This window comes from Cryptotermes secundus, unplaced genomic scaffold, assembly GCF_002891405.2.
Source record: "Cryptotermes secundus unplaced genomic scaffold, Csec_1.0 scaffold461, whole genome shotgun sequence".
Lineage (NCBI taxonomy): Eukaryota > Metazoa > Arthropoda > Insecta > Blattodea > Kalotermitidae > Cryptotermes > Cryptotermes secundus.
In genome coordinates this window covers 690302-708165 of record NW_019739952.1, presented here as the reverse complement: position 1 = coordinate 708165, position 17864 = coordinate 690302, and the positions used below count along the sequence as shown (strand labels likewise).

Genomic DNA, 17864 nt, shown 5'->3' with positions numbered 1-17864 from the left:
AATTGAATTTATTTACATTCCGTAAATCCAGTACAGGTGAGACACCATAGGATATGGAACAAGTCAAGTTAGAATACATAGTAGCTATACAATAATACAGTAATATTGCAATTAAATGAGGTAAACTTATAATACTTATAATACACATTAAACAATGATCAAGAAATTTATCAAGATTTATAATGGACTAAAATAAAATAAAATTTCCATTAAGACATTCATTCATTACTCATTCCATTAATCAAGTGCGTCAAATTAAAATGCATATAAAAGAGACAATCAATAAAAAAGAGACAAATAAAACAGGATAATTACATAATTTGTAGTTTATGACATATTTCTATATCAGTTCATTTGTTGTCACAATCTGTGTGTTCTCTTACATTACACATTATACCCATTTCTGTTGGTAGTATTCTTTCATGGAATAAAAGGAGTGATGAAGTAAAAATCTCTTTAGTGCTCTCTTAAAATTTGGTACATCCAAAGTCAACTCTTTTAAAGTTTGAGGTAAATGGTTGAAGGCTTTAATACCCGCCACATATGCACTAAAATGAAATGGAACATATTATTTGTTACAGCTGCCATAATCCTGATGCCAGGTCTCCCTGGGATTCTGGTAGTTGCTGTTCCCCTGTATGACATTCTGCTTATGACTATGGTGTGGAGAGCCACTGCCCGGGTTCAGTTCTTTGAGGTAAGCATTACTGTGCATTTGGAGGCAGTAAAGTGAATGATATAGGATGGATTGCTGCAGGAAAGTTTGGTGTTTCTTTTCACATCTGGACCAGCTATGGGGCTCATTCCAACTCTTATCCAAATCATTCTGGGAATCAAAGAGTTCTCTCTTCTAGGATATAATGCCATATAGTCTGGTGAAAGTCAACTGACATGTCAGAGGAACATACCACCTGCATATGGTATACAGGGCTGAAGAATGAGCCAAGCATGAAACCAGCATGAAGCAGGAAGCATGCAATCAACTACATGATGTGCTATCTCCGAAGATGGAACTCTTTATAACCACCGCTGTGATAGCCTCAGCTCCTACACTGTGGGAATCATTTCCTTCATAGTACAGCAGATGAATATGGAGTTCACTACTCATCTCTGTTTAGTGCCAGGCTGAAGAAAATACGAAGCTTTATCTCCGTCCCTATCCACCATCATGTCCTTATGTGAATAATTCAGATGAGGTGGCAGTGTACCTGGAGTTCAGATGCAGTATTCAACAGAAGTTTAGTACACTGCCATATTTTGCAATGACATCAGTACTGAAAAGCTAATACATTATACCTAATTAGAATCTTTTGGAACATACTAAACTGACAGCTCTTCTTATGGGAACTGAGACTGACTGTGCTTATGGGAAGGTTGTTAAATTTAGCAGGCAGAACTTTCATAAGTGAATAACAAATATATTATTATTTAAAGAATGTAATATTTTTGTCCAAATAAGCAAACTACACCAACAGTTCACAGTTAATGATAATTAGGGATGGCAGTATATTTATTAACTTCTTATGGAAGAAACATAATTTTAGTACACGCCACTCTGCAGAAACATGAACACAAAAATGATACTTTTTACAGATGTCACTATTATAAGAGCCCATGATATTCACAGTCTGTTCTTAATTGCAGACACGTTCTTGACTTCATATGTAATTTTAATTCTGGCTGTTGTTGATTACATAATTTTGATATTATCCAGACATCATTCTGTTCTTTCTGTATGACTCATTTCAAACTTCGAAACAAATGTGGAACCTATTTCTTGAAAAATAAGAGGTTTCTCTGATGTTGCAAGGTATTTCATATGGTTTTAGAAATATGTGGAGCTAAAGATTCATACATTGTTGACCTAGGCATGGATAGATGCAAGAAACAACGTTCATACTCTGACTTGACTTCATAAGACAGAGCCCCTTATAACTGTTTGGCAGAATAGGTCAGTCCCAGAGCCTCAAACAGCATAGTGAAGACATAAATTCCTATTCCTCTGCCTTGAAGATCCTGTCAGGACAGCCATCCTACAAATGCTCAACCATGATGCTTTGGTTTGGTCTGGAATTAAAAGGAAAAATGCCAAAGATATTTTTCCAAGAAAATGTAGAATCAAATTTTGTGAACAGACCAATTGATATAAGCAGCGATTTATGAGTATGTGCCAGTGAAATTCAGTTCTTACTAATTTTGTTCAGAATTAAATACTTTGTACATAACATGTCAGTACTTTTGAGCTATAAGATTTTACAGAAAATTTTTAAAATTGTAGCAACCCCATCTACAGATCTCATCAGTAATGGATTTATGCTGTTTAGGAACTCTGGACCTGGACAAAATTATGTTCCTGTGCAGGAGGCATCGTCTTCGCAATCTCTGACACTCTCATCGGCTTTCATTATTTTCACAAGCCCATTCCTTATGCACAGGTAAAATATTTATTATCTATTAGTAGTATGTTACTTCATTTAAAAAGTTATTAGAGCTTAAATATTACCCAGTTCCTTCACATGCAACACCTAATAAGACTGCTGTCTTCTGAGATGTGACCACATGTAGTCCGGTAGAAGTTTACAAACATTTGGAGGAATGTTCTACTGTTGTGCCCGGATAGGGGGCAGTAACTGTACTCACCCCCTATCGGACGTCCGTGGATATCACTTAACCTATGCTGTGGAAAACATGCTTCACTAGGAGGGTCACAAAAACTCGAGTTATTGTTTATTGTTTATTGTTATTAAATAACTCCACAAATCCTGTACAGGGGCTTTAGCACCCATAGGATATAGAGCTCGTCAAACTGATACAATCTCATACAAAACATAAAAAGATACATGATGTAACATTAAATCATGCCATATCATAACAACATAGATTCATACACTGTTAGAAATACAACCTTTTACTTCTTACTACACAAGTTCATTCGTCACAATCATTAAACATTAATCATAAAACAATATCACACAATACTAAGTAATAAACATAATTAAAATTAAAAAATATAACATACAGTTAATCCCATTTACATCCAATCAGTATTTACAAATTATTTCGATTAAAAAACTCCTCTAATGAATAAAATGACCACAAGCAAAGATATCTCTTTAATGCTGGTTTAAACAATTCAATTTTATATGATAATGATTTTATATTTATAGGAAGATGGTTAAATATCCTCATTCCAATAGCATATGTCCCTTCATTATATATTGTTAATCTAGCAGATGGAAAATGAAGGTCAGTATTGTGCCTAGTATTTAGACCATGAATTTCTTGATTAGTTTTATAAAGATGCTTATTTCTCACAACGAATATCATCAAAGAAAATATATATTGAGAATAAAATGGTAAAATTTCCCAATCTTTAAAAAGTTGTCTACAAGAGTCTCTGCATCTAGTCTTAGTCATAATACGGAGTATTCGTTTTTGCATCTTAAAAACACTAAGACTATGTGGTGAATTACCCCATAATAAAATACCATAAGATAATAATGAATGAACATATGCAAAATATATCATTCTTAGAGTATTCTCCGTCATAAGGGGCGTGACAATCCTGATAGCATAACAAGCGGAACTTAACTTTTTTAAAACATGTTCAATGTGCCCCTTCCATGACAACTTTTCATCAATAATCAATCCTAGAAACTTGATATTAGTAAGATCAGTGATATGCTTATCTGCAAAAGTAATGTTTAAATCAAGCTTCTGACTGTTTTAGTCCGAAATTGTAAAAGATGTGTTTTGTCAAAATTTAAATAAATCAGATTACTCCTAAACCACTTATTTAAGTCATCAAGAGTGGTATTTATCTCCGTCAAAAAGTGTACAGGATTAGAACCAGTTACAATCATACTGGTGTCATCAGCATACAGCACTAATGTATTATTTTTAGAAACCGTCAAAGGCAGATCGTTAATAAATAAAAGAAAAAATAGAGGGCCCAAGATAGATCCCTGCGGCACCCCGTGTTTGACTATCTCCCATTCAGAGTAACTATTTCTAGAATTATTTTGAATTATCACCCTCTGGTATCTCTCTGTAAGGTAAGATTTAATCAAGGCATTGAATTTCCCTACAATGCCATACAATGCCATACTGTTATATTACATTGCATTCCATAGATCCAGAGTTAGTCAAATGACTGTAGGATGTGGAACATGTCATATAAATACAAAGAATATCTNAATCTCCTGGGTTGATGTATTTACAAACTTAATCCTAGGATAGGCTCGTTCTGTATTTTGAAGACTATTTATGGCAGTTGTCTCATTTATATTTAGACCTATTATTTCGTCTGCTATTGACAAAAAATATTTATTAAAAATACTTGATATTATGTTCTCCAAACAACAACAAAAATGGAATATATAATCAAATTAAAACACTTATACACCTCTAAATTCTAAAAACACATTAACCCACCAAAATAATTTAAACCAGAAGTTCTAATAAGCCATCAGTGACCCGACCACGGGCAAGTACTCACACACGCTAAACATGATGCACATGAAGAACACTGGTGCCATTCCAAGGTTTTCCACAGGCACACTTTGCTTTACTCGTTCGTTTCTGGCAACTGCTAGAAACAGAGTCCTGAAACGGCCTGTTTTCCCAATTCCAAGATTCAACTTTTTCCCAAGTTGCGAAAGCTGCGCGTGCAAAATCCCTGAGGTCGGCATCTTGCCGGACATGCCGTGTCGCGCTAAGCGAAACCTGACCGGGTCTTTCCACTGATGCTTAAACAGTCTTTTCTAAAGACAATTCGATCGACTGCCGAGGAATGCGAAGAGTCAGCCGCGGTTCTGTCTCCTTGCCTTCCGGCCAGCCGTCTGGCGTTTTAACATAAACATTCAATCTTACAAAAATTATACTTAATAACTAATGAAATGGGCTCAACACTACCTCCATCTTCAGGATCAAAGAGTATGAATGAATGTATGAAGGGTAGGCCTTCTCGGCCCTTGCACTGCGACCTACAGTGGTCTAAGTCACGCAAGTAGAATGCAACACATCCCTCCCTTCAAGAAAAATGACTACATAGTACTGCATTCCAGAAGATGGTACTCTTCAAAGACACTGCCATGAAAACATCAAAATCTCATAATAAGTAAAAACTTATTTAAGACTGCATATGTTTAACAATGCAGTAAGTATATATTTCTCATTAACTATATAATAGAAAATCTTCCTTGAACAGGTGTTATTTAGTTGATCAAAAAATTCCATGATTCTAACTTAGCAACAGTTTATCCTTGTGTTCCAAACAACCAATTACTGGAATTCATTCTGAAACATTTCAGTCCAGTTCCCTTTCATTGACTGTTTTTCTGAAATCCAGGTTACTGTTATCATCCTGTTTCTGCCTATCTTCCAAATGGTATCTTACTTTCAGGCTTTCAGCCAAAATTTAGTATATGCATTTCTTGTATCATGCAATGCTACATGTCCCAGCCATCCTGTTCTTGATATAATCAACCAACATAATCCAGTACAGAATTTCCTCTATGCCTTTGTTACTTTATATACATATATCTTTTTTTGGTGCAAAGAATCTGTTCAGCACTTCATTTTAAAGGCCTTCCAGTAAAAGAAATGTCAATTGCATTACAAAATTGGAAAAGTGGATTTAGGTTGTGACTCTCATTATGCTCCTCTGCACATAAATGGTACATTTCAGGTTTCATATATCTGTGAAGTGGAATGGAAGTACCTTGGTTCAAAACCCCTAAAAGGGAAACCCTATTTCTTGTACATGCAAATGTGACAGTGGAATGAGACAGACAGTTCTTGAATTACAGAGTGAAGAATTTTCTCATCACAGTTCATTTTAGCTTCATCATGCGAATTTTGCTTTAGTTTGATCACATGGATTGTCCCTAGGTAAAATATGATGAACTTATTGATGTCAGATTAGTGCTACATTAGAGCTGATCAATGATCTTCGAGTTCAGCTTGTGAATCATACATGAATAAATAGTATAATCTGAAGGTATGCCATACGCTAGTGCACAGTGGAAAAAATCCAAGTTTCTGAATCTAGAAAAATTTTTCAGTCACAAATAATTGTAAGCAGATAACAAAAAATGTGTTTTCAGTACTCCTAGTTTGCTTAAAAACAAAAAAAAAACTTATGTGGTGGTACATTTTTTCAGATGACTATAGCAGAATTATAGGAAATGTCTTATTACAAGAAACAACTGGTGTCAAATTTAGTGTATAACACACAGAATTCAAGAACAGTATAGCCTAACTGTCACTGTTCCTTCCATATGTGTTATTTCTTCAAATGCTGAAACACCTATCACATACATTATATAATGAGTGTCAGTGAGAGAGACCTAGAATCATTACATCACACAATCCAGGACTCATATCCTAACTAACTTCATGGAGCTGAGCCCTTTTGAGAAGCTGCCAGTTGTGCAGCTACTCAAGAACTTCCCAGCATTCTACGGAACTTGAAAGTTAATTACTGTGTTCACAAGAGCTTTCTACTAGCCCCTATCCTGAGCCAGATCAGTCCAATCCATATTATTATTATCCACCCGCCTATATCTTGGTCTTCTTAATGGTCTCTTTCCTTCTGACTTTTCTGCCAATATCCTATATGAATTCTTCTTAACCCCATTCATGCTACAAGCCCTGCCAATCTCATCCTCCTTTACATGACCATTCTAATTATACCTAGCGAAAAGTACTAGTTATGAAGCTCCTCATTATGCAGTTTCCTCCAACCTCCTGTCACTTCATCTCTCTTCAGTTCAAATATTTTCCTCATCAGCCTCTTCTCAAACACCCTCAGTCTATGTTCCTCCCTTAATGTCAAGAGACCAAGTTTCACACCTGTACAGAACCACAGGCAAAATTATAGTTGTGTATATTCTAATTCTTATTTTTTTAGACAGCAGATGAGAAGATAAAAGGTTCTGCACGAATGGTATCAAGCATTATCCAAATTCATTCTCTTCTCAATTTCCTCCTGAATCAAGTTTTGATTTGTTATAGTCGTTCCCATATATCTGAACTATACCACATTTTCATAACATTTGTTACCTATCTTTATGTCATGATTTTTCCCTGCATTCTGGTGACAAGACAGCAACATATACTTAGTTTTCTCTGAGTTTACTTCTAGACCAACCTCCTTACTAGCATCAGTTAAAGTTTGTGTGTTTTTCTTTATGGTTATCTCACAGTAGATTCACATCATCGGCATAGGCTGATGTGTCCCATTTAATTTCAGTCCGACCTGGTTTCCCTGGACCTTCCTAATGGCATATTCTAAAGCAAAGTTGAAATGGAGTGGCGACAAAGCTTCTCCTTCTTTTAGACCATTTTGGATGGAAAACATGTCAGACAAATATTTACCTATATGAACTTTACTACACGTTTCGTTTAAACACAATTTAATCAGCCTAACTAGTTTCGTGGATACCCCAAACTCCATGAGAATATTGTATGATACTTCCCTCCTAACTGAATTGTAGGCTTTCTTGAAGTCTATGAATAGATGATGTACTATTCCACATTGTACTCCAATTTTTTATCCAGTATCTGACAAATGCAAAAATCTGAACTAATCACGAAAAATATATTAAATAAATCCCACTTCACAAATTCTTACATAATGAAATCCATCCTTGAGCCTATACTGTATGTCTAATTTACACCTTCTACTGATTTACCGAGAACTTTAAATGAATAAAGATCGTCTTTGTATCCACAATATTTATGGCTCCCAAACTTTGGTTTACAAAAGCAATGTTTTGGGGCTTCAGTAAATATATGTTATGTCAGCTATTTTGTGTGTCAGTATTAAGGTTTCAGTGGTGGAATTTTGTAACCAATGTGATGACACGTTGGGTTCTACAATAGGGACTTTCTTAACCAGGTGCACAGAGTTAGGTGACAGTGACTGTTGGGTTTGTTTTAGAAAAATATTATTGCTTACAGTCTGCTCAAATTGCATAGCTGATATGTGCACATAACGTAGCATCTGTTCCTTTCAGAAAGGAAATGATTTGTGAATCACTGTATCAATATTTGGGTGCCTATTAAAGTTCCAGATTTTGTGTGTGTGTCTGTAATGGAATAAATGGCCTGTAAAAGAGATATTCTTTCTTTATATATATATATATAGGGATGGGAGTTACCACTTTCTGACATCATTTTAGGCTGGGTTTCACTTTCTTAGGTTTTTAGGCAGTGATCGGTGTATGTCATTGACTTTGGAATTCACTGTACTGAATGACTTCAACAATGGTACATCCCACACACACTACCACATACTTCACTGGATTACACATATTACACAGATGGACATATGGTCCACAGTGCACTTACTTACTTACTCACTCACTCAAGGAGCTGAGCCCTTCTAGAGGAGCCGCCAATTCTGCAGATTCTCAAGAAAATCCCAGAATTTTATGGAACCTGAAGGTTCATTACCGTGTTCACAAGAGCCCTCCACTGGTCCCTATCCTAAGCCAGATCTATCCAATCCATACCATCCCATCCTATCTAAGATCCAATCTAATATTGTCCACCAACCTACGCCTTGGTCTTCCCAGTGGTCTCTTTCCTTCTGGCTTTCCCACCAATATCCTATATGCATTCCTAGTCTCCCCCATTTGTGCTACATGACCTGCCCACCTCATCCTCCTTGGCTTGATCATTCTAATTATACTTGGAGAAGAGTACAAGTTATGAAGCTCCTCATTATGCAGTTTTCTCCAACCTCCTGTCACTTCACCTCTCTCTGGTCCAGATATTCTCCTTAACACCCTGTTCTCAAACACCCTCAGTCTATGTTCCTCCCTTAATGTCAGAGACCAAGCTTCAGACCCATACAGAACCACAGGCAAAATTATATTACAGCGTTCCGTATATAATGCCTCCTATTTTTTTTCAAGAAAACTACAACAGATACAGAAAGCATAATAATGCAGTTAAATAGAGGAGGATTTCAGCTACTTACAGTTATTTTTCCACATAATCATCACCATTCGTTATGCACTTTTGCCTGCAATGAACAAGAGCCTGTATGCCGTGTCCGTAAAAGTCTGCGCCAGCAGAGGCTAGCCACTTTCTTACAGCTGCAATGACAGCATCATTGTCTGGAAAATGTTGCCCACGTAGTCCATCTTTCATAGGCTCAAAATCCATGGAAATGTGAAGGTGATGAACTGGGGCTATAAGGTGGATGTGGTAGGACAGTGCAGCCAAACTTTGCAATGTGCGCGGTGGTCGCCAAACTGGTATGGGGTCTAGTGTTATCGTGTTGCAAGCGAAAGGATGTCTGCTTCTCTGGCCTGACTCGGGAAATGCGGGCTTTCATCTTAGTCAGCGTCATTTTGTAGCGTTCAGAATTGACAGTCCCTGGTCATTATCTGCTGATCTGTATGGATTATGCGCTGTTCATTGTGAGGAGTGGCAGCTGAGCAGGGACGCCCTGGGCGTAGCTTGTCGTGCACTTCATTTTCGCCACTGTTGAAACGCACTACCTACTCCTCACTGTGCTGACATCCACTGTATTGTCTCCGTACACCTTTAGCAAGTGTCGATGGATGTCAATGGGTACAATTTGTTCGGCAGTGAGAAATTCAATAACACATCTGTGTTTCATACGCACTTCTATGTCAGACACCATTTTGGTAGACTGCTCTGCTGTCGCTATCTGTCGCACGACAACCAAACTAACAGTAGATTAGTGGGAAGGTTCAACCTTTACTACAACATCACCAACATCCATCTCAGACTTTACATATTAACACAAAAATATAGGAGGCATTATTTACGGAACGCCCCTAGTAGTTTTGTATATTCTAATTTTTATGTTTTTGAACAATAGATGAGAAGGCAAAAGGTTCTGGACTGAATGGTAGCAAGCATTACCAGAGTTCAATCGCCTCTTAATTTCCTCCTGAATCAGGTTTCGATCTGTTATCGTTGTTCCCAAATATCTGAACTGTGCCACATTTTCAAAACATCTGTTTCCCATCTTTATGTCATGATTTTACCCTGCATTTTGGTGATGAGACACTAACATATACTGAGTTTTCTCTGTGTTTACTTCTAGACCAACCTCTTTACTTGCGTCAATTAAAGTTTGTGTGTTTTCCTTTATGGAGTCTACATTATCACCCAGTAGATTCACATCATCGGCGTAGACCAACAGCTGATGTATCCCATTTAATTTCAGTCCCACCTGGTTTCCCTGGACCATCCTAATTGCATATTCTAAGGTAAAGTTGAAAAGGAGTGACGATAAAGCATCTACTTGTTTTAGACCATTCTCGATAGGAAATTTATCAGACAAATGTTTACCTACACGGACTTTACACAGTGCACTACTTGATAAAATACTCTGTGTAAGCAACAGCAGAAACAAAGGCCATAATTACATTCTCTCTACTCAACAATACTTTCTAATTGTATTAACTATTTGGTTCTAATTTATATAACTATTTTAAGTCCCTTTATAGTGATGCAGTAATGGCATATGCTCAAACAACATATCTAAAATAGTTCCTTTATATTGTTGCCTATTTCTTCTGATGAGGATCACAGTTGCCATGTTGTCTAAGGCATGAACTGTCTTCACCCAATTAAACAATTGGATCATGGGTTTGAATCCCACTTGAGGCATGGCTATCTGTGTTCATCCTGTGTTTGTGTTGTCCTGGGTAGGTAGCAGCTTTGTAAAAGGCTGATCCCCCATTCAAGGAGTTCTACCGACTGTCTGCAAAATTAATAAACTGAAGTGTAATGACATTTCCCAGTTTCCCTATGCTCCAGAGGAGGCAATATGAAATGAATAATAATATTAATCCCTTCTGATGATGACCAATAGCCAGAAGGCAAAACTTTCACTTACTCCTATTAAACTAGTTACATTTGAAAGACTTCTGCTTCTTATTTATATTTCAACCATTCTATTAGCACTAGATTTCCGTCAGTATGACATGACTACCTTCATATAATGCAGGAACACCCACCTAACTTCCATATCCTTATTTTAATGTAAAAAAGAAACTATGAAACAATGCTGTACAATTATATGGGTGAGTAAGGTGTTTCATGGAGGATACGATCTTGTAGGACTGATATTGTGTAGGTACCAATGTGCCAGAGGACCTTGCTGCCTACATCTCCCTATAAGCTGAAAATAGAGTAAGCAGGTTCATCTGAAACACTGGTACTTATCTAATAAACAAGTTACATTGTGTCATATCCCAGAAGACAATGATCTTCATATGTACCACTGTGAAAACCTCAAATCTGCGATGGTGATTCATGATTTCAGGCACTCATTATGATAACCTACTATGCAGCACAGCTTGGCATTGCCCTCAGTGTCGTTGACTCTAAAGCAAGTTATAATAAAGCACAGGCCAGTGCACTCGCTAGTAAAGAGTCAACATCTAGTATAAACAGTCATATGGGACACAAGATTCGGAGGGCAATCCCATTACAATAATCTGTAAGTAATTTGTTAAGTGGCCAATTAATGCATAATACTGTTAGTCCTTGTCAAACCCAAGGAATCATGAATAAGTGTAGCACTGTCTGGACATGCATATCAGCAATGCCATGACTCGTATTCAGGAGGTGCTGCATTGAAACTCAGCAGCTATGCGGATTGAAAGTTTTTGTAGTTTACATCAGAGTCTCCAGCAAATGCCTGGACAATACCCCAATTAGACCATGATTGCTTCCTTTGAAACCATTTTAATTCATTAATCATTTACCATTCAATACTAATAATCTATTAATTTGATTTGTCTCATTTTGGTCCATCACACTACTAATTACAGAGTGGATAATTTTCAGTCCAGTGTGACATACAAGTTTACAACGCTTCAGTCTTTTTCACCTTACATGTTTCGATTCAAAAGAATCATCCTCAGAGGCGCACCACTATGATCAGGAAACACTGTCACATAAGGTGTTTTAACCATATCCACTTAAGCTATGAATAATGCTCACTATATAAATTTTATTATTATCATGGTTGGTTTTGGTGTTTGTCCCAGGCATTCACGATGTCGTTTCTTGAAGAGTAGACTTACGTATGATGCTGTTTCTTTTAAGTGTATTTGCTGGGCATTCTGACTGGGATTTTCCACTGCACGCGATATTCACTTTTTCATACCTTAGCCTCCAAATGTATTTAAAATTGTATTAAAATTTTCTTTTGCATGTAAAAAATGAGTTATGATGTTAAAATATCGTGAGCCGACATTGGGTCATGTTGCTTTCCTCCTGATTGTGGGAGATGTCGTTTATTTCTCTTGATTTTACAACACATCACGCACATAAACTACACGACTAATAATAAGAACATATAATCAAGAGAAATAAACGACATCTCCCACCATCAGGAGGAAAATAACATGACCCAATTTCGGCTCATGATATTTTAACATAATAACTCATTTTTTACATGCAAAAGAAAATTTTAATACAATTTTAAATACATTTATGAAAAAGTGAATATCATATCGTGTGCAGTGGAAAATCCCAGTCAGAATACCCAGCAAATACGCTTAAAAGAAACAGCATCATACGTAAGTCTACTCTTCAAGAAGCACCGTCGTGAATGCCTGGGACAAACACGAAAACCAACCATGATAATAACAAAATTTATATAGTGAGCATTATTCATAGCTTAAGTGCATATGGTTAAAACATCTTATGTGACAGTGTTTCCTGATCGTAGTGGTGCACCTCTGAGGATGACTCCTTTGAAACGAAACATGTAAGGTGAAAAAGACTGAAGTGTTGTAAACTTGTATGTCACACTGGACTGAAAATTATCCACTCTGCTAATAATCTATTCTGGTTTATAAACTGGTCACCCTGTGCATTTTAAAAAATTTCACTTTTTGATGCCTTTTTTTTTGCCAATGGAATTTAATAAATAGAAATTAGTACTCAGTATGTAATATAGTTCCACTATCACTGTGGGCAAATTTCAGTACACTATATGCTTGCTCTCACATGCCAGACATCAAGCCAGTATCACTGAAGTGCTGAATCTGAATATAACAAAAACTAAGTTCAGTGTTTTAGATAGGAAGGAGAGTTCATCGAAAACTGCAGTTATCATACATGAAGACTCAAGGACTCAGAACGGTTCTCTCAATTCGTTCTGAATACTAATTAAGGTGTATTCCAACATAAGAGCCAGAGCACTGCAAGTTTTAATACTGTTTTTCACAATGTACATAGGCGAGTCAAATGAAAACCTTAAATATTTTTTTGTATTATTTATTGTGCACAAGAGGTACAAAGCTGTATAACTTTTCAACATAATCTCCCCCACGTTCAATGCAAGTCCTCCAGCGCTTACAAATTGCATGAATTCCTTTAGAAAAAAATTCTTTTGGTAGTCGCGCAACCACTCATGTACCGCGTGGCATACCTCTTCATCAAAACAGAATGTCTTTCCTCCCATTGCTTCTTTGAGTGGTCCAAACATATGGAAATCAGTTGAGGCAAGGTCTGGTGAATATGCCAGATGAGGAAGACACTCAAAATGCAGGTTGTTGTATGGGCAGTATGGGGCCTTGCAATGTCATGTTGCAAAAGGATACCTGTGGACAGCAATCCACGTTGCTTTGATTTGATTGCAGACCAAAGATTATTTTTTAGGAGATCTGATTATGATCCACTGGTGACAGTGGTCCCTCCTTTTTCATCCTAAAAGAGAGTCAGCATAACCTTCCCTGCTGATGGTTGTGTTCGAAACTTCTTCAGTTTTGGAGATGAGGAATGGCGCCATTCCTTGCTAGCTCTCTTCGTTTCCAGTTGGCGGAAGTGAACCCAGGTTTTGTCCACAGTAACGATTCTTACAAGGAAGTCATCACCTTCTCGTTCAAAGCGCCGCAGAAGTTCTTCACAAGCATCAATACGTCGGTCTTTCAATTCAGGAGTCAGCTGCTGTGGCACCCATCTTGCAGACACTTTGTGAAACCAGAGCACATCATGCACAATGTGGTGTGCTGAACCATGACTAATGTTTAAACTTGCTATTTCATTAAGTGTCAATCGGCGGTTTTCCCTTACTATGGCTTCAACTGCTGCAGTGTTCTCTGGAATCACAACTCGATGTGCCTGACCCGGACAAGGAGCACCTTCCACTGAAGTCACACCATTTGCAAACTTCCTACTCCATTCGTACATTTGCTGCTGTGACAAATATGCATCACCATACTAAAACTTTATTCTTTGATAAATTTCAATAGGTTTCACACCTTCACTACACAAAAACTGATTAACAGAACACTGTTCTTCCCTGGTGCAAGTCTCAAGTGGGGCAGCCATCATATACTGGTGCTGTGATGGTGTACATGCATCTGCACTATCCTGCAACCTACAGGCCATTCTGCACGCTGTTTGTAGCACACTTTCCAACTTACAGGATAATGGTGCGAAATTTCGATTTTTTATTACAAATTTAAGGTTTTCATTTTACTCACCCTCATATTTGTGTAAATTTGTATTCTCTGCACTTGTCAATATTAAAACTAAAGGTGCTAAAGGACTAAAGTTAACTGAGGATGAAATGTAAGTATGTTTATCTGAAATTCATGCCAACCTTAAAGAACTACATAAATAACAATCCCATGTTACACATTAAAAGTTTGCCTTAATTGATTTTATTTACTTTATTATTTCATATTTTTTATAAAAGACATTCCATTGATTTTTATTAACATCTCTGTATTATCATATCAGAAGGGACGTCCAGAATTGTAATGCATAATCTTAAGGTGCCTTCCGCTAAAAGGTGTGAGAGCCACTGGTCTAGATACTAACAAAGTAACTCATAAAATAGAATAAGCAAATTAAGAGACTGATGTTTCATGAAAAATAGGAATATCACGATGGCATATTATCGTCTTATTCCTCATTCTACTTCTTATGATGCATTTTGTGACACAAGTGGATTATGGAATATTATAAGTATAAATAAAGATCTCAGTAGATTCTAAAGTGTTATAACTATGGTGTCTAATGCTCAGAATTACTGGCGTTTGGACTTTTTCCATCACCCAGTATTCTAGAGACTAGAAAACAACGTTTCGGAAACTGGATCTGTTTTCGTCCTCAAGTGAAGTTGGAAACACTTACTCAGTTGGGTCCATTAGAAAGAGCTAACCTCAATCATTGGACAAAGTGTTGTGTTTTCTAGTTTCTAGAATACCAGATGATGGAAAAAGCCCCAAAACCCAGTAATTCCAAAGATCTCAGTGCTATGATATGACAAGGAAAAAATAAATTCCTGGTAAAGTTGTGTATTTAGGGTCAGAAAAGACTACTTGCAATAGCAAGATTGTTCAAGTAGTGATATTTTCCATCAGTATGAGTATCTTCTTTTGTGCAGCATGTCATCTACATCTTAAACATATGAATGATTGCACCTGCTTATACGCATGTTTCATTGTTTTAGATCATATGTTGTTTTCCATACAGGACTGTCACTTTCTTATAGACATTTCTACACAGTATTGTTGAATAAGTATGTTGAACTTAACACACTAATTGTTACAATTAATTTTCATTCATAGCTCTTCATGTTAACTGCATGTATATCAAATGAAACATACATTTTTCACTTACTAATTCATTATATTTTGTTATTTTTCAGATTCTGAGGATGTACAAAAAAAAAACAACCGAAGACTGTATGGGCTCAGAGAGCATTAGGTTCCATTGCATCTCCTACTCTGCAGTCAAATTACATTCATCTTAACTCCTCCTTGCCTCAACTTCGGCAAAGTTTGTAAAATAAATAGCCATTTTCTATGGCCTGTTATTCATACCCCACTTGTCTTCAAAATATGTTGACCCAGATTTGATGATATGTAGCTTCAGAATATATGGATTTTAGGGAAGGTTGGACTGCTTCATTGCTGGTTTAGTGCCAACAGAAGTTGGGTAAACAGATCCCAGCATAGACTTTAAACACTCATTTTATGAAAAAGCCATAAAGTAACCAACTTTTTGTCAAGTAAGGTGAAGAGGATAAAGAGTAAAACTAACGGACTCTATACGTTCAACGCCATTAATATCAAAACCCACCATTTCACACAGCCCTAAGCCAATTTCATTCACCTCCCATCATCATAACCCATCTCCATCCTAATATAACCCGTTCATCTTTTTGTTCTTCCAAGTGGTTGTTTACAAATTCTGGATGCACTCATTGTCTGAAATATCAGTATACATCTACTGGACTACACAGTGCTACATCCCAGAAAACAGCTCTGTCATAGTCACCACTGTTAGAACCTTAAATCTAACATAGAAGTGTTGTAAGCCTAAGAAAACTGAGGTAACTAGGTTGGATTTATTGTTCTCACAGCAATAACTGTGATACTGTATAGTCTGGCAGAAGTTACCGACATTCCATTGAAACAGTGGTGAACCTCTACCACATACATGGCAGCACGCCCTAGAAAACAGCACTTCTGAAAATAACTTAATCTGAACAAACATTGTCTGTTATCACTGACATGATAAATTGCCATGCAGGAATTTTCCAGTCCACAACTTTCCAATACACCCACTCCCCCATATGTCTTCTTGGCGTAGTGCTTAATTAGTTAAGCACAGGAACAATTTTACCTTTTCGGTCAACCTTTTACCTTTCCAGTCAAAATCTGCTATTGTCATTTTCACTGAATAATTAGCTCTTAACATACTGTGAATGTGATATGGTGTGCTCTGTGCCATTTCTTTTACCTTAACCTCATGAGCTACAGGAAGAGGAATACCTATTAGGCATTATTAAGTAATTTTGTAACTTACTAGTAATATGTTTCATTGTATGTGTTAACATATTTATTGTCAGCATGTTCAGTGAAAACATTATCCTACATGTTACATACATAAATCTAAAGTTACTGTAATGGTAATATTCAGAGATAGTAATGCATATACCTACATGCATCAAATTATGGTTAGTAGTATAAACAAATCTTAGGATTGAACTGAATGTAGATGTTGTCTATGTGCATTGGAAATGCGCACAAATACAGCCAGCATGTAAATTTTGGTGGTGCATTTTTTATTATATTACACATTCCTTTTACAGCAGATATTTAAAAAATGATACACATTCTGAATATTAAATCTTGATCTAGACAGTATATTTGAAGTGCTTTATATAGAATTTTGTATAAAAATAATTAGCGTTGATCCCATTAGAAATCAAAATAATATTTATTTCCATAGGTACCGATGAAATAAACAGTGCCATTAAACAGAACTGACAGATGTAAGATTTGAGGTTTTCATGGTGGTCACTATGAAGAAAACAGTCTTCTGGGATGTGGCTGTGTGTAGATATTATCTTAACCGATGTTTCAGAGGAATGTATCGCCTCCCATCTTCAGGGTAGAAGACAAAAAGAAATCTGCAAGCGAACCAGGGTGAGCAGGTGGAACAGAATGAGTCCAGTCGAGTAAACCAGCTGCATAAGAGTAGGAAGAGACGTGAGAGGGGGGAGGAGAAGGGTCTGGGGAAGTGGGCCAGCAGGTAGCAGGCTAGAGCACATATAGAATATGTGTCAGGGGGGAGAAATGGCAAGGTTAAATGGAGGGCATTAACCCTGAAGCTCGGGATTGCGAAGGGAGTCGGGCATGGACCTGCGCGGCCTTGTGGATCTGGCGTCAAGTCCTGGAGGTTTCTTGAGGGAACAGATGAGAGGCTTCCATGACTTGCTGAGACAAGATCCGATATATGGGTCGCATCATTAGGGAGGCCATTGAGATTGAACTCCATCCCGACAATATGAACAGAGAGGCAGGGTTTTGTCTCAACAAGTCATGATGCTATCACAA

The 17864-nt window shown here is 37.0% G+C and overlaps 1 protein-coding gene across 3 annotated transcripts in view; it reads left to right on the top strand.

The window, feature by feature from the left end:
• Positions 1-17077, top strand: part of LOC111872120 (lysoplasmalogenase-like protein TMEM86A) — a 102439-nt gene extending 85362 nt beyond the window's left edge. For 2 of the 3 annotated variants that reach the window (XM_023865699.2, XM_023865698.1), the window contains exons 4-7: positions 582-697; positions 2325-2435; positions 11318-11494; positions 15668-17077. In XM_023865699.2, the coding sequence (XP_023721467.1) occupies positions 582-697; positions 2325-2435; positions 11318-11491 (401 nt within the window). In that variant the 3' untranslated portion in view covers positions 11492-11494; positions 15668-17077. The remainder of the gene's footprint in view (positions 1-581; positions 698-2324; positions 2436-11317; positions 11495-15667) is intronic. The other variant, XM_023865700.1, reaches the window with a different exon arrangement.
• The last annotated feature ends 787 nt before the right edge of the window (positions 17078-17864 follow it).